General features: G+C 43.4%; 1 protein-coding gene across 2 annotated transcripts in view; it reads left to right on the plus strand.

Annotated features, from left to right (window-relative positions):
* SLC1A2 (solute carrier family 1 member 2) overlaps window positions 1-22,952 on the plus strand; it is a 160,569-nt gene that overhangs the window by 94,855 nt on the left and 42,762 nt on the right. For both annotated transcript variants that reach the window (XM_056136107.1, XM_056136111.1), the window contains exons 2-5: window positions 9,411-9,547; window positions 12,000-12,152; window positions 13,430-13,680; window positions 20,491-20,659. In XM_056136107.1, the coding sequence (XP_055992082.1) occupies window positions 9,411-9,547; window positions 12,000-12,152; window positions 13,430-13,680; window positions 20,491-20,659 (710 nt within the window). The remainder of the gene's footprint in view (window positions 1-9,410; window positions 9,548-11,999; window positions 12,153-13,429; window positions 13,681-20,490; window positions 20,660-22,952) is intronic.

The raw sequence follows: 22,952 nt of genomic DNA on the forward strand, positions 1-22,952 counted from the left end.
TCCTTTGGCCTGAGAAATGAGGTAGATGAAAGACTCTGTTTTTTTTTGTCTTGAGAGATTCTGTGAGTATCACCTCTCCAATTCTATAGGAGTTGACTTTGAATGACATAGGTAGCTGCTTATAATTTAGTAAAGGTAAAGGTAAAGGCCCTCCCGTTGATCGTCGATTTGCTCGAGCGGGCCCAGTAACGTCTCCATTGGAGACTTTGTTGTTACTGTGTCTGGCATATCGAATACTCTCGGTAGCTTGCCAGGCTCTCCGAGAGGGGCGGAGGAATCGAACTCGGGTCGGCCATGTTGACCGCGTGTAAGGCGAACGCCCTACCGCTGTGCTATCGCTCCAGCCCTATAATTTAGTAGTGACCTGTAATGAACCTGTAATGAAGCTAGTAGTTCCCAATGTTGACTCACTTGTCTATGTCTCATGTCATTGACCTGTCCATTTTGTAAGTCTAGACTGAGAGTAACTGAAGGACAGATAGGAGTTTAAATGCTTTCCTGTTTTTAAAACATACATTTAATTTGACCCCTAATGTAACTTCATTTGTACTATAAATCATTCTTTTGTGGCAGATAGTCCAGGGAAAGATGGTGGTAAAACTTAGCACATAATGGTGGTCATTGATTTGACTTGGGCCTAAGTCACCCTTTCGTTGTGAGGCCTATGACAAAGAGAATTTTTTTTGCAGTTGGTAAACTAATTTATCTCACATTAAATTAATCTTATACAATCCTGGGTAATTGGAATGGAAACTACATCTTTGAAACTATTAACACACTCCACATACCCCTCCCAAGAGAATCAGAGAATTTGAACAAAAACAAAAATTGGCCAAAATTGAAATCTAAACTCTATTGATACTAGAGTATGTTTTACAATCACTTAATAGTACTTTACTCTTCTGCCTATCAGTTCAAGCACATAAATTCACACACCTTTTATCCTCATTCCAGCCACAGACCTGAAATAAGAATCTGAAATAAGAAGTCTCCTGACTTCCAGTCTCATTCCCATTGTGACTAGGGATAACTATAGTCCATGCTGTTTAGCCAAGACCTTGAAGTTCAGGAAGGATTATAGAAAAGATATTTCATATGAGAAGTCTGGAATTCACTGGCAGGACCTTTTTCCAGAGTATATATGCTTTTGTGATGGGAGAAATGAATTCTATGGCCAAAACTCAAAAGAAGTGAATTAAGGAGATGTTGAAGGTTGTGTAGCTGTTTGTTTCCATTACAGAATCTATAGAGATACAATTGCTATCTGAAAGAGATTCTGACTCTAGCTTCTTAGTCAATGAACAGCTCTGATCTGGTTTAACAGGGTATTATGGGATCCAGCAAACCTATCTGAGCATTGTGGTGCTAAGTGCTCAGAGCTGACAACACAAGATATTTCAGCCTTTCTTTTCCAAAAATCCCAATTGCCATGAAGGGAATCTTACTCATCTCTCCCCTATACGGTATCTATAACGATTGGCAATATTGTTGTCCAATAGCAATAGAGATGCTATTAGAAGCTTCCAAGTTCCACTCAACACCTGTTGACAAGATGGGTTGTCCAGTTGACAGGAAGCATACGAAGAAAAACCGTAACACCATTTTCCTCACCCAAAGGGCAACTTTGAGCCTGAACATGGGCCCTATAGTAATATATCCAGGTTTCATTATAAAACCCCACCCCTTGGGAGGAGAATTAAGATACTAGTAACACCTACAGTTATGTGTAGACCTGAAACCACAGAATGCATAAGCCACAGGAGAGCCTCCTCTTCTAACAAGGATGATGTGTCTGCAAGGCAGGAACCCAGAACCCTAGGACCCCTAGTGGAGGCATCCCCCAACCTTCTTGAAATGAATCTTCTCTAGACTGTGACCTCCCTTTATGATTGAGCATAGATGATAAAGAGCTTTGTTTGAACCAAATATATCTGCCTTCGTCTCTTTCTAAGTTTCCGCTTGAAAAGAGTGTGGCAAAATCCACTCGTGACTGGTAATGTCTCCCATAACCCAGTTTTAAATTCACCTATTAGGTAATTTTTGGGTACTGTTCCCCTTGACCCATCTACTCCCACCCTAATTGCTTGGATTTGGGTAACAGAGAGCCAACAAGTGGGTGTTGCTTGTTGCAGGTCTTACATCCTCCAGGGGAAAAAAACAAAACACACCAGCAGCTTTTAGGTGTCTTGAGGAATGTTCTGTTACCACCTTCTTAAACCAGTGAAGGAAGGGGAAAAAAAAAACTGATGCCAGATAAGGCGATACCGTAGTGTACGGGCAGGAAATCTGGATCCAGCGCCACAAACTAATGAGTCTATTATTAGAGGCTCTTGGCAGAAAGAGGGAAATCGAATGCTAATGAAAAGCAGGTTCTGAGAATAGTTTAAGACTTAGCACCAGGCCCATTACGTGTTCCCTTCTGAGTCACAGCGGATGTTTCGCACAATATGCTGAGTTTGCCATTGAAACAGGATTCACGTGGATTTGTGTGAGAAAGGACTGTGGCAGCTGTTTAAATAATTCAACGGAGGAGAGTTATGATAAAAAAAATATGGGCCCATTGTTAAAGCTTTAATGATCGGAACAGCTGGCCTGATCACAACGTGGCCTTTCTTTATTGGGCAGTGGAGAGAGATGTCACAGAGGGACTTCAGAAAATCTTCAACATAAGGAAATGGCATTACTAAATCCTTCCTGCAAGTGGCAAAGTAGGAGAAAGGAGCAGCATCAAATCTACATATTTGTATCATCTAAGTAATACCTAGACTTTCAGATTCCTTACTGCTTGATCCTATTTGCTCAAGCACAGGGCATAGGAAAGGAGAACAATTCAGAGAATAACTGTGCACTCTTGACACATGTGTTCATCCAGACCGGTTCATCCAGACCTTCTGTTCATTACTGGGAAGCAATCCCACAGACCACTGTGACCTGACAACTGCTGCCCATATCTTACTCACCTCTCCTTGGTAATCATTTCTTCCCTAGGAGCTGGTCCGGATGTTGAAACTGTGGTAAAAGCATCCAGTATTATTGCTTTGACTTTGACTTGAATCAGTGGCTGGGCTGAAAACTAACTGTGGGCCCCCCAGGAGGTGCCCCTTGTGGAAGCTCTAGTTTTGACATACAGATTTCCAAAGGGTATATACTCCATTTACGGACTAAATGCTAGGCAGGCTGCAAAGATTTTTCCAGGCTTTTGTTTCAAGTGTCTCCTTGTCACAGAAGTGTAGCGACATGTTCCTCTGCCCAGCAGATGCCAAACAGCCGTGCCTCCTCATGGATCCTCTCCTCTTGCATGGATTGCCATTTGAAATATTTCTACCACTATTTATTTTTCTACTAACATGCCCACCCCAATAAGAGTGAGGACTGTGCTTTTGCCCTGTCAAGTCTTCAGCACCTACAACAATATGGGTTTTGAAATATAAAAAAAATTATAGAATAAATTATAGAGTGGTAAGAAACTTGTCAAAGCAGATCAGTTATTCTCTATAGAGCGGACTGTTTTCAGGAGAGTAGAGTGCCCTTTAAAATGATTTTCTCCCCCCATTCCTAATTTCTTTGAGTAAACATTAATCAAGCAATGGACACGAGATGTTAAGGATCTTAGCCCCATTCTCCCTGGCTTTGTACACCATTGCATATAAGCGTTTAAATTCAGTCCAATCCTTAAGAGTCAGATCTTTTGGCTGCATAGAAAGTTGTGCAGTATTGTTAAACCAATGACACATCAATCTAATTTTAATAAACCATAAAAAGCCAGATCTTAGGTGCTCTTCTCTCTTTTTCCCACCCTTTTCAAAATTTTGTTTTTTGGCTTGGGGGCCACACCCAGCAATGCTCAAGGCTGTCTCCTGGTTCTGTTCTTGAGATCTCTTCTACTGGTGAGGCTTCTGTGTGGTGGCAGGGATTGAATTTGGCTCAGCTGCATGCAAGGCAAGTACCCTGCCAGCTGTAGCCTCCCACTCTGACTCTTCTTAGTTGCTCTTCTTGAGCTCTCTCCTTCCCCAAAGCTGGCTAAGGCACTTTTCATGCCATTTTTCACAGGGTCCCATGTAAAACTATCGGGGCCCACACAGTGAAAAGCCATGGTTGGCACAATGTGCCTTCTGTTTCCCCTTAGAACTCCTAAGGCGCAGGGATTACACCTGACTCACTGCTGAGTATAGTGTCTGACACAGAAGACTCCACAAATACCGCTTATCCCTCTTATTGCCGTTGTTACTGTGTGCGCTTAATAACCAGCATTTATATAGCAATCTATGCATGCAATTTCATTTTATAAGCTAACTCTTTCTTCTGAAGAAATAGAAGGCTTAGGAGCACCTCTATATAATGTTGTATAATATTGTATGGTGCTCAAATAAAGGATGTTTGGAGGATCCTCCCAGGAGGGGAGATGCATGTCGAAAGTAGACTATGGACTGAACATGTTTGCCACTCAATGCCTCTTTTGCAGACCACAACACCCAAAAGGAGAGAGAGAACACAGGGGATTGCCCTGCCACAGAGACGGGGGGGATGGGGGGATGGGGGTGGGAGGGATATTATCTATGGTGGTGGAAAATGGGCACTGGTGGAGGGATGGGTATATGATCATTGTATAATTGAAACCAAAGCACAAAAAATTGTAAATCTACAACTTTAAAAAAAATAAAATAAAATAAAGGGAAAAATAAAAACAAAAAAAATATTGTATGGTGCTATATTCTGTAATAATCATGGCTTCAATTGCTTGTTTTTTAGTGATGCTGAGGTGATTGTCTTAGAATATAGAATATAGAATCTTGACAAAGAATTCTTAGCGAATTTCAAGTAACCCAGATGAAAACAGGAGGCCCAGCATTGCTTTACAGATGGGTTTTACTGTGTATGTGCAGGATGCAGGAACTGCTATAAGCCTGGAATATTTATACAATTCTAAGAGGGAAAAGTAGGAAATCTCTTCTTCCCCTCTCTCCTTTCCCCCCCTCTCTCCCTCAAGAAGTATTTGTGGCTCATGACATGTTGATGCTGCCACTTTGATACGGATGTTTTGAATCAGAGCTTCAGAGACATCATGTTATAAGTTAAAAAACAGATCATTAAGCATGCAACCATTTTGTGCAACTAAGAAGTGTGGCAACAGGCAACTACCCACATTGCTTTGACCGTATGTGTACATTAACCTAATGTTTGTGTGTTTTTACTTTGACATGGCTGTTTGATGCCTGACACTCTGATTACATCTCATGAATCTGGCCAGAGCTTTTTGCTTTAAATACTTTTAGTCTCACTTAAATGCCAACCATGTGCCTGGTGCTAATTTCAATGGCAGGATAGATTCAAATGAAGCAGAAGGCAAGATTTCCAGGGGAGTGGAGTATATGCCAAGAGCTGACTAATGGAATATGTTCACCATTTTAGAACATATACTACTCCCATTCTTTTGGGGCCATTTCCTGGTGTCAAGCATCATATTACTGCCTAGAGAGATGTTTCAAAATACAAAAAGATCCCAGTGCAAACACAGAAATATGATCTATGCATGTTAAACAGATTGTTTTGCTCATTACCCCCTCTGGGGTTGTAAAAATAACTATTTTTGTCTGTTTTACTTGGTGATGGGAGGAACAGGGACCTGTTCTTTCCTGATCAGAAAGACAGAAAGACTCCTGGCTACCATGATGGGACTGCCATGTGTTGTTTTTCAGACTTAGTGATCACTAACTACACATAGAGTTAGAAATCAGAGGTTGCCCTAAACTAGCTATAGGAGTAAGCTAAGAGAAATAAGTCACTAAGAGGAGACTAAGAAGCTCATGTATTTGACTGATTTTTCATCTGGATATTTTACTAGATCATGCAACATTATTTCCCATTTTAAAATATTTTGGTAACAAGCCTATTGAGCTGCCTATTCTAAAAGGGTAGTTAGACTTGGGTCTCTAACTCTGATTTTGAGATTGGAAGGTAAGCATGGCTACTCTCTTATTGGAATTCTAGCCCAATGGGGAGGTGCCCTGAGGAAAATGGAATTGGGGCATGATGATGAGGGTGTCTAACTTACGCCTACCTACTTCATGTCAAAATTAGCTAACATATGTTACCAATGTTCATTTCTCTTCGGCAGTCTTTTTTCTATATATCATAGAGCTACTAAGTGAGGGATTCAGGAATTAAAGCTCAATTTGTCTGATTCTTAGATACGAGCTATTTGCTTTAACCAGTGATTCCAAACCACTCATCTGCATGTATCCCATGAGGATATCTAGGTAAAGCTAACACCTTATCATGGAAGTTACGGTTATTTATTCAGAGACTGTAGCCTATCTTTCTAGGTGTTAATGAGTTTTTTCTTTAACCCTGTGATGTGGTGGTGATTGTGGGTAGGCACTAACATTGTGTTTTAAAAACAAAAAGCCTCCAGATGTCAGTCCCTGTGTTTAAGTCTGAAATCTTAGTGGCCCAGAAAAGATGCAGAATACACCTTTTTATTTTTTTAATAATTTTTTTATTTTATAAAGTAGTTCACGATTGGAGGCTCTTTCAGGGTCAGGGGAATGAGACCATTATTGTTACTTGTTTTGGCATTGTTACTGGAAGAGCCTCCAGTACAACAGTGTTGGGAAAGATGAGTAAGAAGCGGCTGCTAAAATCTCAGGGCTGGGACGAATGGAGACGTTTCTGGTGCCTGCTCAAGTAAATCCATGAACAACAGGATGACAGTGATACAGTTCACAACATTTCATTACATTTAATATTCAAAAACCAATCCCACCACCATTACACCCTCCCACCACTATATTTTGGGTGTTTCCATCCCAAACCCCAAACCCTGCCCCAAAGCAGAACTGAAATAATATACTTTATATTGTTTTTGTTATGAAAAAATGTTGTTAGAAATTGAGACTTCTGTGCATATATATATACATACATACATATATATCACTGTCCTCCTGTTGTTCATCGATTTACTCAAGCGGGCCCAGTAACGTCTCCACTTTGAGACTTATTGTTACTGTGTTTGGTATATTGAATACCTCATGGGTAGCTTGCCAAGCTTTGCCATGCGGGCGCAAGATACTCTCGGTAGCTTGCTGGGCTCTCCGAGAAGGGCGGAGGAATCGAACTCGGGTCGGCCATGTTGGCTGCGTGCAAGGCAAACGCCCTACTGCTGTGCTATTACACACACACACACACACACACACACACACGTATATATATATATATATATATATATATACATATATATATGAAAAAAATATTCCCTCTAGATAGGTTGCCTCCTACTTTGAACCCTATCAAACATGGGTCAGTACTCTTGGAGATGGGTATGGTGTGTGTGGTATGTAGTGTCTAGGAATAGGTTAACTCATGGGTGAGGTTCAGCTCAAGCGTGTGGAGAGCAGCCGCAAGTGTGACGGCAGTTGGGTTTTGGGGATTTTTGGCTGCCAGGGCTGGGTCCCTTGGGGCGGGGAGGGCTCTCACCGGCCCCCATCTGGGACACCCCGAGTGAAGCAGCTTGGCGTGGGCACAGGTCGCATGGTTATGGCAAGTGTGATGTTATGCTCCCTTCCGGGAGAGAAGGGCATGCAATCTGGATGGAGCCCAATGATGAGATGATTATCTTGCCCCAGCCAGGGGTGGCTTATGGGCAGGACTGCTGAGTCACCGGAGATGGGGAGGGTGGGGGGTGATAGCAGTACACATCTGGAACTGCACCAGGGATCTTGTGGTCGGCTTGGATTCCCCAGGTTTATCTGGAAAGGGGCTGCCCCTGTGGATGAAGTTAGCAGCTGTGCCCTAACTCTCATGTCTCTCACATGAATAGCTCACCAGGATCTCAATAATAAAGTGTAGCCTTGGGAAAACTAGAGTGGCTAGAATTGGAAAACACAATGACTAAATAAACCTTTGTCTTCCTCGGGGGAGACTGACACTTGGACTTGCAGCAAGTCTGACCTTTGTCTGCCCAGGATGGGGAAGGCTTCAACTCAGGCTGTTTTTCTGAATCTGATGCCACTTTGACTTGCCTGGTTCTTAGGTTCTGGAAAGAGTCACCTTTCTCGTTGTTACAAGAAGGAAGGGTCTTAGGTTTAGTGCCAGGGATGTCTCAGCTGGAAGGTCCCTGTCTCTTCATTAAATCTATTTATTTTACTTATTGAGGCAACATTAGTTTGTTTAACTGTGTATGTTTTGGGGGTGCTGTTTCACATCTCTTCTGTCCCCCCCTTTTTTTTGAGCTTTGTAACATTCTGCAGTTACTATAAAAATGGGGTGGAAAGAGCTGGAGTGAGGGTACAGTAGGTAGGGCACTTCTCTTCCATGTGGCCTCAGGTTTGATCCCCAATACCCCATCTGATTCCCCAAGTCCCACCAGTAGTGATCCTTGAGAACAGAGCTTGTAGTAAGCCCTACTACCAGCCCCCAACAAAATCAACGCCCCCCCCCAAAAAAAAATGGTGTGGGAAAACTTGCCTCCAAGATTTGAGAGTTAGCATATTGGCAAACTCTTGAGAAAACCTTGCCATTGTGCCTTTTCTTTTTAAATTATTTATTTTTCATGAGTGGGCCCTGCCCAGTGGTGTTCAAGGAACCCAAACCACCAGCCCACCCCACCCCCATCCCCCAAATCACCAGGGCCACACAGGCAGTGCCCAGGGGGACTGTGTAGCGCTAGGGACCCTGCTCCTGCTAGAAACTGGAGCAAGCCTGGTGGCCACCTAACAATGCTCAGGCAGGTCTAGCAGCTCCGTGCTGCTTATACTGGTGATGCTGGGGGTGGCCAAGGCCACCCCAGTGGTGTCTGCAGCGGAGGGCCTCATGTACCAGGCATGAAATTCAGGAGCAGTTCCATCTCTGGCATTGCATGGTTCCCGAGCATCCATGAATATAACTGGAGGCCTCCACACACTGCTGGGGTGGCATAGATAATCCCTGGTTCTGCACAGCATCCTCGGATCCTAGCACTGACCCACCTACCTGGCTGTCTGAGAACTGCAGGCTGAGGCTTCTGGGCCTCTTAGACAGCACTTTAGAGATCAATCAGTAAATAAATATGCGAAGAAACAAAACCCTGAACAGCAGGAACAAAAATTCAGAGCCTCACTCGTGCAAGGCGTGGTCTTCATCCCTTTGGGCAAGCTCCTGGCCCAGAAAGATGCAAGTAAGCCTTTTCTTAGCCTAGTGGGTCAAACGTACGAAGGACAAAGGCACCTGGCTTAGGGGATGCCCGTGTGTCCCTGCGTCCTGCTTCCACACAGGTGAACTGACTGCAGGAATCCTTAAGCTGTTCTGGATTTTCATCTTCTTTGCCTATGGCTCCACACTCCCTACTTTTTCTGGGCGAGTCTTTTGTCTGCCTCCTCTTTGGGCCCCTCTGATTACCCAGCAGGCTCTCATCTCTGTCTTTAATTCTATTTTAGTGCCAACATGCCCAAGCAGGTGGAAGTGCGGATGCATGACAGCCATCTCAGCTCGGAGGAGCCCAAGCAGCGGAACCTGGGGCTCCGCGTCTGTGACAAGTTGGGGAAGAACCTCCTGCTGAGCCTGACCGTGTTCGGTAGGTGCCCCCCTTCCTGGATGCTCTCAGCTTGGCTGCTGGCCCCAGCTCCAGAGAGGAAGCTGCTCCTGCTGGGTCTCAGCTGTCTCAATGAGAAAGTTCCTGGCCCCACTGGATTGAGACAGTTAGACAGTGGAATTCCACTGGCTCTCAAATTTGCACAAGCGAGTATGTGTATCTCTCAAGAAGGTATCGCTCTGCCTATTCCCAAGTCCAACTCTCCAGGGCCTTGGATTTACGTTCCCTGGAATCTTCCCTCCTTCTCCAAGCCTCTCAGGTGACTCCAAAGCAGAAGGCCAATATAACTCATTTCGAAAACTACCTGCATCAAGATAAATGCAATGGTTGCAGAAAACCCCAATAAGAAGGCTCCCAAGGGCTAACCTTATTCACACAGATAATGGGAGCACATTAGCTAAGGAGGTCAGTGTTACTCTCGCTAGTTCTTGGGTTCTCACTTAGGTGACCCACAAGGCAGGAGAGAGCAGGACCTCTCCCAGTAATCCTACCTCCCCAAGTCCTAGCCCCTGCATGCCATGGCTTCTTTGAGTTGGTCACTTTGGATGTCAGTGGGCCAAAGTCAAGACTTGGAGCTTTTTACAGTTCGGCTTACTCTCAGAGGACACCATAGGTGGGATGGTGTTGGATAACATTAGATCGTCCTTGCTTCTCACCCAGGGAGCTTAAGGTTTATTGAGCCACTCCCACTACAGTGCAGTTGAGGCACACCCAATACCATCAGGCATTAATAATCCTATATTACTTTTCTCTTTCCTTTAAGTCATTTGCATGGTTTATTTAGCAATGTTCTCTTTATATAGACACAGGAAGAGATATATTAAGCTTAAAGGTTGACTATTCCTGGGGGACATCTTGCTATATATTCCAGACCACAGTCCTTAGGCCAGGTTAGTCTTTCCTAACCCCAGCAGGGCCCTTATTCAGTTACTTCTTGTTGGATCATGACAGAGTTTGTTCATGACAATGCTCTTAACTTATAGTTATTAGCACTTGGCCTGGCCCATTTCAATGCCAGGATAGCTCACAGCTTGTCCTGGGTCCATCCAGTCCCTCGTTGGGACCCTACCCTTGGAGTGCTAGGAACTAAGGACAACTGAGGCTTAAGTCAAGTAAATATGGATGCCCAGGAGTAAATATCATTTTCAAGTCAATTAATTCCCATGTTACATAGCATCACATCAACTGTCTTCCTGTGTCTATACAAAAAGGACATTGTTAAAAAAAAAAACCATAAAATGTCATAAAGGAAAGAGAAAAGCAATAGAGGATTATTAGTGCTTGATGGAATTGTGTGTACCTTGGTTGCTCTGTTGTGGGAGTGACTCAACAAACCTTAAGCTCCCTGGGGGAGAAGCAAGGACAGCCTTATGTTATCCAACAGGATGGCTTCTCCAGGGTTTTCCCCTCCATATAAATACTTTCCATCTCCTAGGTATCTATCCACTCCTTTTGTCTCCTGGAGTTAACACAGTGGTTCAGACTCCCAGCGACTCCTCACTAACCAATCATGGTGGTGCCAGGACCTGGCTTGTAGTTGCCACAAGGGTGGTCTGTATCGGTAGCCTGTTTCGAGAGCTTAAAAGTTTATCTGTGGATCCTCTGAGGTTGTAAATTAGATTTGCCCAAATGATTCCCTCCCAAGTTATATATTTTTTAATGTCATACACACAATTCACAAGTTGTTTATTTTTAAAAGACTTACTTGCCTCTCCCATAGAATCAAGTACAAAAGAGTATGGAAAAGGCCATAGAAGTTGAGTCAAAGCTACTTGAGGGCGATCCTTGAGGAATTATTGGAGACCAAAGAAATAGAAGGAAAAAGGAAATTCACCCCAACTCAGTTCATAAAATGTTCCTTTATTAAGTAAATGTTATTTACTTAAGAAGGGAAGAAATTCATGAAAGCCCTTGCCATGCGGCCTGAATTAGGTTTGGGGGAGAAGCAATAATGGTCAGTTTGGGTTATTTGTATGGAAAACATCTGACCCAACTCATAGGTTCTTAGCTTGTGCAAGGCCACCTCTTATAGTTGCTGGAGCAACAAACCACTCTCCTTTAGTCATAAAGTTCAACTTGGTGTATTTTATGTCTCTTTTGGGGAAGAGAGAGAGGAATCATACTCAGCAATGCACACGTGCTACTCCTGGCACAGTGCTCTGGTGTTGAACCCATATCAGTGCTTCAGGGGTCACTTTTTGTGATTCCTGGGGGAACATGCACAGGGATCAACCCCCAGGCTCCCATATATAAAGCACGCATGCCGTGCTTTGTGTCATCTCTTAAGCCCCAAGAGTGGTGCTTTTGTAGCATGTTATTTATCCTCTCTTAAAGGGGAAGTATGAAAAAGGTCACTGTTGTTGGAGTAATCTCTAAACTATTAGTGTGACTAAGACCGAAAGTTTATTTGAATTTTGTTCTTCTCTCCTTGAAGGTGTCATCCTGGGGGCAGTATGTGGAGGGCTTCTTCGCTTGGCATCTCCTATCAACCCTGATGTGATCATGCTAATAGCTTTCCCAGGGGATATACTCATGAGAATGCTAAAAATGCTCATTCTCCCTCTAATCATCTCCAGTTTAATCACAGGTAAGGGTCTTCTTCTGGTGCCTGACTTAAAGTGGTCATCCTCCTGCTATGATTTTTAGAGGAACCATAGAAACTCAGTTTGGTTTAATGAATAAAGGTGATGGCATGTGTCATTAAGCTTTAGAGCCTTGGTTTTCTTCTTTCTGAAATAGAGATAATCAACCTTATAAGAACACCTGTCATAGGTCAGTCCATTTGTCTAGCAACAGAAGAAAAGAAGGAACACTTTGAACACGTTTTAAGAGTAATGATATTTTTAGTAATTTAAATATTTAATATACCTTTCTCATTTTCAAATTGCTTTCTGTCTAGAAGTTGATGGCTTTAGTTCAGATTGGGTGCCAACAAACTGGGTGAACTTGAAGATTACCCTATGGACTGTCCATTGTATAAAGAAAGTGAAGTTCTGGAAACATGGAGGCTAAGCCATCTTGTTCTAGAGTCTAATGGCTTGTGGATCACAGAACCCAGCTTAGATGTGATGTGAAGAAGGGTCAGGAAGATGTGAGCGTCCTGCCCCATGCTGAGCAAAGCTGGGCTTTGACTATAAACATTCCTTTTCAGACCAGAGGGATTGGTCCCCACACCTGTTTAGTCAATTATGCATTCTGGCTAGGAAGCCTAGCCTCCAACGGCTAACATCAGACTTGTGCTTGTAAGAACTGGGTCATAACAGGGACAGTTTAATTTTTTAAAAGTTTGCACCAATGCCTTCCTCTCCCACAACCAAACAGACTGACCTCCCAAGAAGGGTTTAGAGAGAGCAGGAACAGAAACTAAGAAGTCAAAAAACTAGAGAAAACCACTAATCAAAGGAGGAACAGTGAAGGTTGGAGTTTTTGTGACTTGTTTGGAATTTCTTCAAACCATCTCAGCTCTGACAGTATACACGAAGTACCCACTTTAGTAGGGTGCAGTTCATGTGTGTAGGCTTATTCTGACACCAGGTCAGGAAATGTCGGTCTTGGGGCTTCACTGTGAAGACGTGAGAAGGCTGTACTGGGTTACAACTCCAGACTCTACCAACAAGGCATGGTATCAGGCTACAAGCCTTTTGTTATCCCAAGTGAGGACATTTAAATAAATAAACAAGTGAAATATTAGCATATGCTGGTTCCATCTTGGAAAGTAAAATTAAAAACTATGGGATTGTCCAAGGAGAAAAAGAGGCTTAAAGAACCATTCATGCATTGGAGTAATGAAAAACCAAGTTACAGGTATGCAATGTTAATAAAAACATTGACAAATTAATCCTTCTGGATTTCTTCTTGATCCAGGGTTGGCGGGCCTGGACGCAAAAGCCAGTGGGCGCTTGGGCACAAGAGCCATGATATACTATATGTCCACCACCATTATCGCTGCTGTGCTAGGAGTAATCCTGGTCCTGGCCATCCACCCAGGCAATCCCAAGCTCAAGAAGCAGCTGGGGCCTGGAAAGAAGAATGATGAAGTGTCCAGCCTGGATGCCTTCTTGGACCTTATTCGGAACCTCTTCCCTGAGAACCTTGTCCAAGCCTGTTTTCAGCAGGTAACCCAGAATTCTGATGTCCTCACCTTTCATGTCCTCCCCAGTCATTGAGGTGATAAATTGAGAGATCCTTTCAATGAATAGTTGTGAAGCAGTTCTTAGTATTTATTAAAATTTTTAGTAATCTTGGAGCAGGATTTGCGGATCAGAGTCATATGAGGTTTTGATACATTAGCCAAAAAAAAAAACCATAATGGATTAATATTGTTTTACTTCAAGATCCTCTTTTTATTTCTCTTGTCTATTTCCACCTTTTTGGTTCTTATATTGTTGTCATCTAAGGATCCATTTTGGTCACTGTTGCTACAACCCTTTAGAGTAACCAGTAGTTCTCCATCTTGGCCAGATAACACAACTACACATGGTACATTTAAATATCTGTCCCTCAGCAGACTTAGAATCTCTAGGATAGACTCCAGAATTGGGTATTCATTAAATTGTGAAAGTAATGCACAAGAGTCACACATGTGAAAAGTGTAAACAGTATTGATGCACATAAAGTAAAAAAATTATGTTCTTGTCTCCCTTCCCCATAGCTACTCATGTTTAAAAAAGTACATTTGTATTTATTTCTGTGTCTCTATATAACACTTTTTAAGGAGAATATGAGGTATAATGCAGTGAATTAAATGAATTAAATGCAAACCCTTGGGTTGCATGCATGCATAATCTTTTAAAAATTGCTACCTGAAGCAGTGCTCCTACATTATAAAAAATAAACAAAAGTTAAAAAAAAATTGCTACCCAGGTGATACTGCATTTGACACATTGTGCTACATCTTGCCTTCTCCTGAAAAAGTTTTTAAGCAGCAGCAACAGCATCTCTCTTTCTTATTTTCATGATTTCATAGTATTTGTAGAGAACACATTTCTCAAGCAAAACTGTCCCATCAAAGAGTTTCATATTTAGATTTAATCTATGTTGCCAAAGTGCCCTGCAAACATTTGTAGTGATAGCAATACATACTCCTACTTGCAGTGTGCAGGCATATATGTTAAAAACAAACACAAAATCTCTCGTGTTTCAAAGCAGATGTTTCTACAATGTGTGCTCTCACTTACCACCCTATTCTACAATCACAGGCCAATTTAGGTTAGAATCAACCTCAGTTCCCATTAGCCCAGGTCAGAAATAAATGAGAACCAAGGACTCTCCTTCAGGCCTGTGCAAGGAATCACAGAAGACAAATGAACCACAGCACCAAAAGTTATTTAAAAAGTGCCTGCTGTGGAGGCAGGCTGGTGAGTGGGAGGGAAACAGGGCAGGTATTGGTGGAGGGAAGTAGGCACTGATGAAGCGATTGGTGTATGCCTGAAACAGTATATGCCTGAGACCAAATCACTTTTTAATCCACAGTTACTAAATAATATTTAAAAAAGTGGGGGGGGATTGGAGTGATAGCACAGAGGGTAGGGCATTTGCCTTGCACATGGCCAACCCGGGTCCAATTCCCAGCATCCCATATGGTCCCCTGAGCACTGCCAGGGGTAATTCCTGAGTGCATGAACCAGGAGTAATCCCTGTGCATTACTGGATGTGACCCAAAAAGAAAAAAAATACTTAAAAAAAAAGAAAAAAGAATGAACTTAAGTTTGTTTAGAAGAAAAGTATTTATTTCCAGTTATTCTCCCTGAGGGCTGGAGCAATAGCACAGCCAGTAGGGTGTTTGCCTTGCACACGGCCAACACGGCCAACCCGGGTTTGATTCCTCCACCCCTCTTAGAGAGCCTGGCAAGCTAGCGAGAATATCTTGCCCACACAGCAAAGCCTAGCAAGCTACCCGTGACGTATTTGATATGCCAAACACAATAACAAGTCTCACAATGGAGATGTTACTGGGCCCACTCAAGCAAATCGATGAACAACGGGAGGAAAGTGCTACATTCTTCCTGAGTGAAGTTGTCCACTACTGCAAATTTCTCCGGGTAATGGTATATTCCCTGGTATACGATTGGTAGTGTTTGTAGCACAGAGCCATCTATTACAGGAATATGTATTGCAGGCATGGGAAGTTGGATAGAGAATGAACAGATACAGGTGTTGGAAGAGAGGGGATGCACAGTAGCACCCATGTATATAATGCACCTACCCCTCCACCTCCTTAGAAAGTCTGTCACTTTGATCGATGCTTGTGGGTGCCAAGTCTAGTCTTAGTATTTTGAAGATTTCTCTGGAACTGCAGCTGCTGGAAACAGAACTGGGAGAAAAGTCAGGGAGGAGAAGGGTGGGAGATTGGGTCTTTCTTGTACCCTGTAATGGTCAGGTACAATGCAGGAAGGCAATTGGTTAGGCAGGCGCAGGCAGCATTCTGGCTCTGGTCCGGGAGTGTGTGTCAATTCCCACAGTATGGACCAGGCTCAGTGACTCTCTGTGCCAAGTGTTGTCTGCTCCACCAGAATAGAGAATATTCCTGCCCTGCTCTAAACCCACCCTCCAGTGGCAATGTTCTTTTTCTTTAATTTAAAGCATTTTAATATGACTATAGCATCAATTACTTAATGGTTGGTTGGTTTGCCAATTAAATAATTTTACTTTAACACGTTACAGGAAATCAAGGTTTTCAACATGGGACAAATGAATTAACATAGTGTTAAAGGGTATATTTTATCTCTACACATCTTTTTTTATTTTTAATTTTATTGATTCACCCTGAGATACAGTTACAAGCTTTCATGTTTGAGTTACAATCACACAATGACCAAACACCCATCCCTCCACCAGTGCACAATCCCCACCACCAATATCCCCAGTATACCCCCACCTTCACACTGCCTCCATGGCAGACAAAATTCCCCATACTCTCTCTCTACTTTGGGGCATTATGGTTTGCAATGCAAATACTGAGAGGTTATCTTGTTTGCTCCTTTATCTACTTTCGGCACACATCTCCCATCTTGACTGATTCCTCCAACCATTATTTTCTTTATGATCCCTTCTCTATTTCAGCTGTCCTCTCCCCTCCCACTCGTGAGGCAGGCTTCCAACAATGGAGCAATCTTCCTGATCCTTATATCTACTGTCCTTGGATGTCAGTCTCGTGTTATTTTATACTCCACAAATGAGTGCAGTCCTTCTGTATCTGTCCCTCTCTTTCTGACTCATTTCACATAGCATGATACTCTCCATGTCTATACCAGTGGCAATATTTTTGGGAGCCAAGAAGCCTTAGTCCCTCAATGAAGTCCAGAGTCAAGGTCCCTTTGAGTTACAACAATCAGTGGAGACATTATATAGATTTTTACCCCAGGCAAGGAAAAGTGAGACCTCTTGAGACAAATGTCAGTCAGCAGAGAGGAACCCCATAGTCTCACGGGGTTGAAAAACTGAGTGTCTACTGCGAAGAGATAGGGTACTTGGAGGTGACTCATACCCATAGGTGCAGCTTGGAAGTGGGTTAAAATGACTTTTCTTGGAGGAGCTTCCCTAGGAGACGGGACAAAGAGTCCTAAAGAGGAAGATGTGTTGTGCCCAGGGCAGAGCCCTTGCTAGCAGGTTGGCCCCTGCTTACTGCTGCCTGGGGCTGTTCAGAACCCAAGTGAGGTTCCCAAGAGGACAAGTGTCTGTAACCGAGGGTCAGTCTGTAAGCCTGGCCAGGTTCAGGGAAGACTGGTGAGGGAGACACGGGGTCTTCTCCCTGGAATTCAGTTATGTGTGTGCTGATTCAGCCCAGGTGTGTGGTTCTCTCTGGATGTTTCCTGTTGGGCACAGGGTGCCCCTGGGTCCCCATAGAAATCACACTTGGAGAGGAATGTGTGTGTGTGTCTGTGTGTGTCTGTGTGTATGGAGTGTCAGTGAGATGGTACGAAAGTGGCATCAGGTAAACACACAGATACCTGGGAGTTAAGAGAGTGGCTTGGAAGGCTGGAGATAGGGTGATCGTATAGACAGATAGTGATGTAAAATGTGTGAAGTGACCCCAAAAAAGGGGTCAGAATAAACCAGACTGAGAAGAGCTCAGGGACATGGCTCCAAGCTGAGGCAGAGGGGCCCAGAGGCTGGAGAAGGGTTGGTGTGTTCAGAGAGGAAAGGAGGGGCCATCAGAAGGGGTTCAGTGAATAAAGGCAGCACACCCCAAAGTAGGCAGAACCTGGCAGGTTGGGTTTGGACCTGGGTTCTTATGCTAAGAAAGTTTTCTCCTGGGAGACATGAAGTGAGGTAAGAAGTGTGGCTCTTTTGCTCACAGGCACTTTCCTTCTCAACATTTCTGTATTCTCTTCATGCGAAGCGTGCCCAGACTCTGCACCCAGGAGAGGCTACTCTCTTCTTCTGCCCTCAGTCTCACTTCCTTCCTCATTGCATAAATGCACGGATCTAAGCTAGAGGAGACTGCACTCTGAGAGAATCATTGCTCTTCTCTCCAGGTGGGAGAGCGGGTCAGCCCAGCATTGATTCTTTGGGTCCTGCTGATATCCAGTTGACTCCCAGGTGTTTATCAAGTCCCTTGACTTCCCTTCCACAGCTATTCAGGCTTTACCCATCTGTTGCCTACTATGCATTGGCACTGACATTCTAGGATTCTGTCGGAGTTCTATTTAAATGTCATTGTGGGTAATGTTTCCTGGGCTCAGATGTTTTCACAGCACTCGGTGTGCAGGGTGCCTGGCACTTTTAAAAATAGGACAGCTGTCTGAGATGTCAAGGAATAGTGTGAAAGGTTCTTAGAGGTCCTTTGTACACAGATGCTTAGAGAACACGGAACAGGGCTTGGCATCTTTGCCTAGAAGGAGTGGGTGTCTCTCACCTTACATTTGGATCTGAAATGTGACTCAAATCCTTGCCATGGTGGCTTCTGGAAGCTGGCACATCTGGTGTCTAGAGATTCCCTTTCCTGGTTGATTCTGCCTTGGAAAGTAGCCCAGATGAATTGGTCTATGAAAGGTCTGTCCAATAGGCAACCAAGAAGACGGTACTAACACACCCCTGCCAAGACCTTCACCCTATTACTTGTGATCAGATCCAAGAACAGGGGACACACAGGTTCCTCTGGAGTCTCACAATTAGCAAGATATCCACATAAGGCATTTGATATTGTCACTACCATGCAGAGCTACAATCATAGAAAAGAAAGAGACTGACATCCAGTCCCAGACCCATCACCGGGTCACACTGCTTATGAATCTGTGTCAGTGAACATGATCCTGAGTCATGGTGATGATGACTTCCACTGTGTTTGTGTGATAAAATATCTCTTTGCCCACACAAATTTATCAATTGTTCTCCATTTTATTTCTTCATATCTTTATAACCTTGCATTCATTACATGTTGTTGTTGTTGTTATTATTATTATTATTATGCTTTGGAGCCCCAACTCTACTCAAGGCTTACTCCTAACTGTGCTTAGGCATCACTTCTGGCCAGGCTCTGGGTATTACATGCAATGCCAGGGACAAAACTTGGGTTGGCTACATGCAAAGCAAAGCAAGGATCTTAGTCGTTGTACTTTCTCTCCATTCCTACTTAGTTGCTTTTTTTAAAAGTTTTTATTAGTGAGCCATCATGAGGTATAGTTGTAGACTTACAAATTTTTGTGCTTGGGTTTCAATTATACAATGATCAAATACCCATCCCTCCACCAGTGCCCATTTCCGACCACCACAGATCCCAGTATCCCTCCCACTCCCCATCCCCCCCATCCCACCCTGCCTCTGTGGCAGGGCATTCCCTTTTGTTCTCTCTCTCTTTTTGGGTGTTGTGGTTTGCAAAAGAGGCAATGGGTGACAATCATGTTTGGTCTATAGTCTACTTTCAGCATGCTTCTCCCATCCTGGGAGGATCCTCCCAACACCCTTTATTTGGTGTTCCCTTCTCTATCTGAGCTCCCTTTTCCCCTAGCATGTATGGTTGGCCTCCAAGCCATGGAGTAAAATTCCTGGTACTAATCTCGGCCATTCTTGGGTGTTGGTCTCCTATTTTGTTACTTTATGTTCCCCAGATGAATGCAATCTTTCTATGGCTATCCCTTTCTTTCTGAGTCATTTCGCTTAACATGATACTTTCCATGTAGTACCACTTGTATGTAAATTTCATGACTTCATCTTTTCTAACAGCTACATACTCCATTGTGTAAATGTACCAAAGTTTCTTTAACCAGTCATCTGTTCTCGGGTACTCAGGTTTTTTTCCAGATTCTGGCTATTGTAAAGAGTGCTGCAATGAACAAACAATTGCAGATGTCATTTCGACTATACTTTTTTGCCTCTCTGGGATATATTCCCAGGAGTGGTATTGCTGGGTCAAATGGGAGCTCAATTTCTAATTTTTTGAGAATCATCCATACTGTTTTCCAAAAGGGCTGAACCAGTCGGCATTCCCACCAGCAGTGAAAGAGTGTCCCTTTCTCGCCACATCTGCACCAGCACTGGTTGCTTTTGTTCTTGTGGATATGGGCCAGTCTCTGTGGTGTGAAATGGTATCTCATTGTGGTTCTGATCTGCATCTCCCTGATGATTAATGATGTGGAGCATTTTCTCATGTGCCTTTTAGTCATTCGGATTTCCTTAGTTGCTTTTTTTAAGTAAAAATAATTTTGTTTGAAAGTTCTGAGTAAGGTGAAAGTTCTGAGTGAGTGTGTGTGTGTGTGTGTGTGTGTGTGTGTGTGTGTGTGTGAGAGAGAGAGAGAGAGAGAAAGAGAGAGAGGTACCTTTCTATTGTGGAGAGGGAGCCCACTTAGTTGTTTTTTAACATACTTGGAAACTAAAAAACTTAAAAAAATAGGGGAGCTGCCAATTCCTAAAATGAGAGTCTTTGGCAGGGGTAGGGGTGCAATAAGCCGCACTTCACATTGATGTGTTTTCTTTCATTTTATTAGATTCAAACTGTGACAAAGAGGATCACGGTGGCACCACCAACAGATGAGGATGGCAATGTGACCCATGCTGTGGTTTCCCTGCTGAACGAGTCTGTGACAGTGGCACCTGAGGAAACAAAAGTGGTCCTCAAGAAGGGCCTGGAATTCAAGGATGGCATGAACGTCTTAGGTAGGCAGCCGGGTCTTCAGCTCTCTGGGGAAGGCATCTCTTCTCTGGCAACCATGACCAGCCTTTCATGCAAATGGACCTCAGCTGTCCTCACCTTTCCTCAGAAAAAACAATGATTCACTTGACCTGTTGTAGAGCAGGAAGCTCTCCTGGGGAGTGTTTTGAGTCTCACTGGGTCTGACTGTTAAAAGATGAAGGGAGGAGATGGGCAGAAAAGTAAAAGACCATGAGGAAACATGGAAGCTGGAGGTCTGATCTGAAAAATCACACAAAAGAAAACAGAGAGGGCACCCTATTCACAGGGCATAGTCTCTACCTGGTGTTGGCAAGTTACTTTCTCTGACTTTATTCAGTCACACCTCCAGCATTCTTATAGCTGAAGTGTGATTTTGAAACTGCCCTTGTGACCCAGTGCTATGCTAGGGGTATAGAGGAAGAGGAGGTACTGTCTTGGCTCTCATAGCCTCTAAACAAAATATGGTGCTATCAGGAGTGTGAAATGTTGGCGCTGCTGCCCAGGGAAGCTCATCAGAAGAACATGATCTTGTTTCATTTACTGAGATTGTGAGGAGCTCATCCAGGGTGCTCTCACCCTAGATGGACACACTGGGTTTGGATAGCTCACTAAGGTATCTGACCTTGGGCAAATGGTACTAATGCTCTGAACGTTGTTATTCGGGGGGGAAAGGAGTGGGGGGGGGTAGGTATGACTTTTCTCTTATAGACCATGAGGAAGAGTCAAGGGCAACAAGCATGTGCAATACCACAGCACAGGCTCCACCCATGAGTTCTGCATTGCTTAGAAAGTGGGTGAGGCTGAGGGACCCAATAAGAAACCACTCCCCAGAGAACAGAGATTTTCCCATCATCCTATGGATAGGTGACTCCTGATATGCCCAAATAACCCCAGGTCCACTCCCCCACTCCATTATTGTTACCCTGCCATTACAGTGCTCATCCTGAGACAAGAAAGAAGACATTTGGCTATCATCTTGGAGAAAGGGGCAGTCTGGGTGGAGGAAGTATTTTGATCTAAGCACACCAGATTTTGGATGCTTCGAACAAAGTTGTTTAAAATAAATGAAGTCTGGAGTCCTTTCACTTTGCTATTCAGAAGATCAGATATTCTTTCGTACTTTGTAGGCTTGTTAGATAAAAGATAAGATTCCCTGCTAAAAGTAAAGCTCTAATAAACCATGAATAATTTTTGGTGTATGTTTCCAATATTGCATGAGGTGCACTTTCACTAAAAATACTATTTGTTGTTGGGCTAAAATTCAGTTTTAAACAGAGTGCCCTATTCTTTTTTCCAAATCCTTATTCCTCAGTCCTTATCCTTAATCCTTATTCTCCCAGAATGGTGGTAAAAAAGTAGAGGGTACAGAGTTGCCTAGCCACTGGAAAGAATCCTGTGTTTGACCTAGCAGGAAGTAGGTTGAGTAAGTGAAAGTGAGGGAGGACATAAGCTGACTCTGTTGCCAGACAACGAAAGATCAATAAATATCGTTGGCAATCAGTAGGAGGAAAGAGAAGAAGTGGGAGAGCTGCTTTCAGGAGGATTTGCAACAACTTCAGCATTTCCTCCACTGGAACTAACCAACTCATACGCCCACACCTAGATATCTGTGATCCTTCTAGGATCTTTCCAGTTCTCCCTTGGTTCCTTTTTGGCGAGTCTTAACTGAAAGTCCCAACCTTTGTGATGCAAGTGACCTCACAGTCTTCTACACATTTTAGAGGAGGTTGAGTAATGGGGTCAAATCTTGGGATGAATCATTCAGAGGACTTCTATGGTCATTTCCAGAGTTTCAATGGATTCTGGGTAGTCATGTGACCTTTGACTGTACTAGGGAGTTTCAACATAATCACTGCTCCACTGCTTGCTCAACCCCAGTGACCAAGTCTGAAATACCTTTGTTCCACTGTAGTGCCCAGTATTAGTGAGTTCAAAAGATAATGTGTACAGAGAAATATTATGAGCTGGGTTTGAATTTCCAAGTGCAAATCAAGGTGTTGACAAACCAAGGGAAATTAGACTTTTGAGAAATTTCCCATTTATAAATTATACTGAAATACATTTTGGGTTTTTTTTTTGAGCTTTGGAAAGTCCCAAGGACCAAATACTGTCATAAGTGGAGATATAGTCCTGAATATGGCCTTCTTTAAGGACTCATTTCTCTAAAGAAACCTCCAGACCAATTTCTGGGCTCCACCCTGTTCCCCAAGCTGTTTAAAATCCACTTCTGTGAGATATTACTTGTTTAATCATCTCTCTCTTATGTATGGCAGTTTC

The sequence above is a fragment of the Sorex fumeus genome, unplaced genomic scaffold (assembly GCF_029834395.1).
Source record: "Sorex fumeus unplaced genomic scaffold, SorFum_2.1 ptg000007l, whole genome shotgun sequence".
Classification (NCBI taxonomy): Eukaryota; Metazoa; Chordata; class Mammalia; order Eulipotyphla; family Soricidae; genus Sorex; species Sorex fumeus.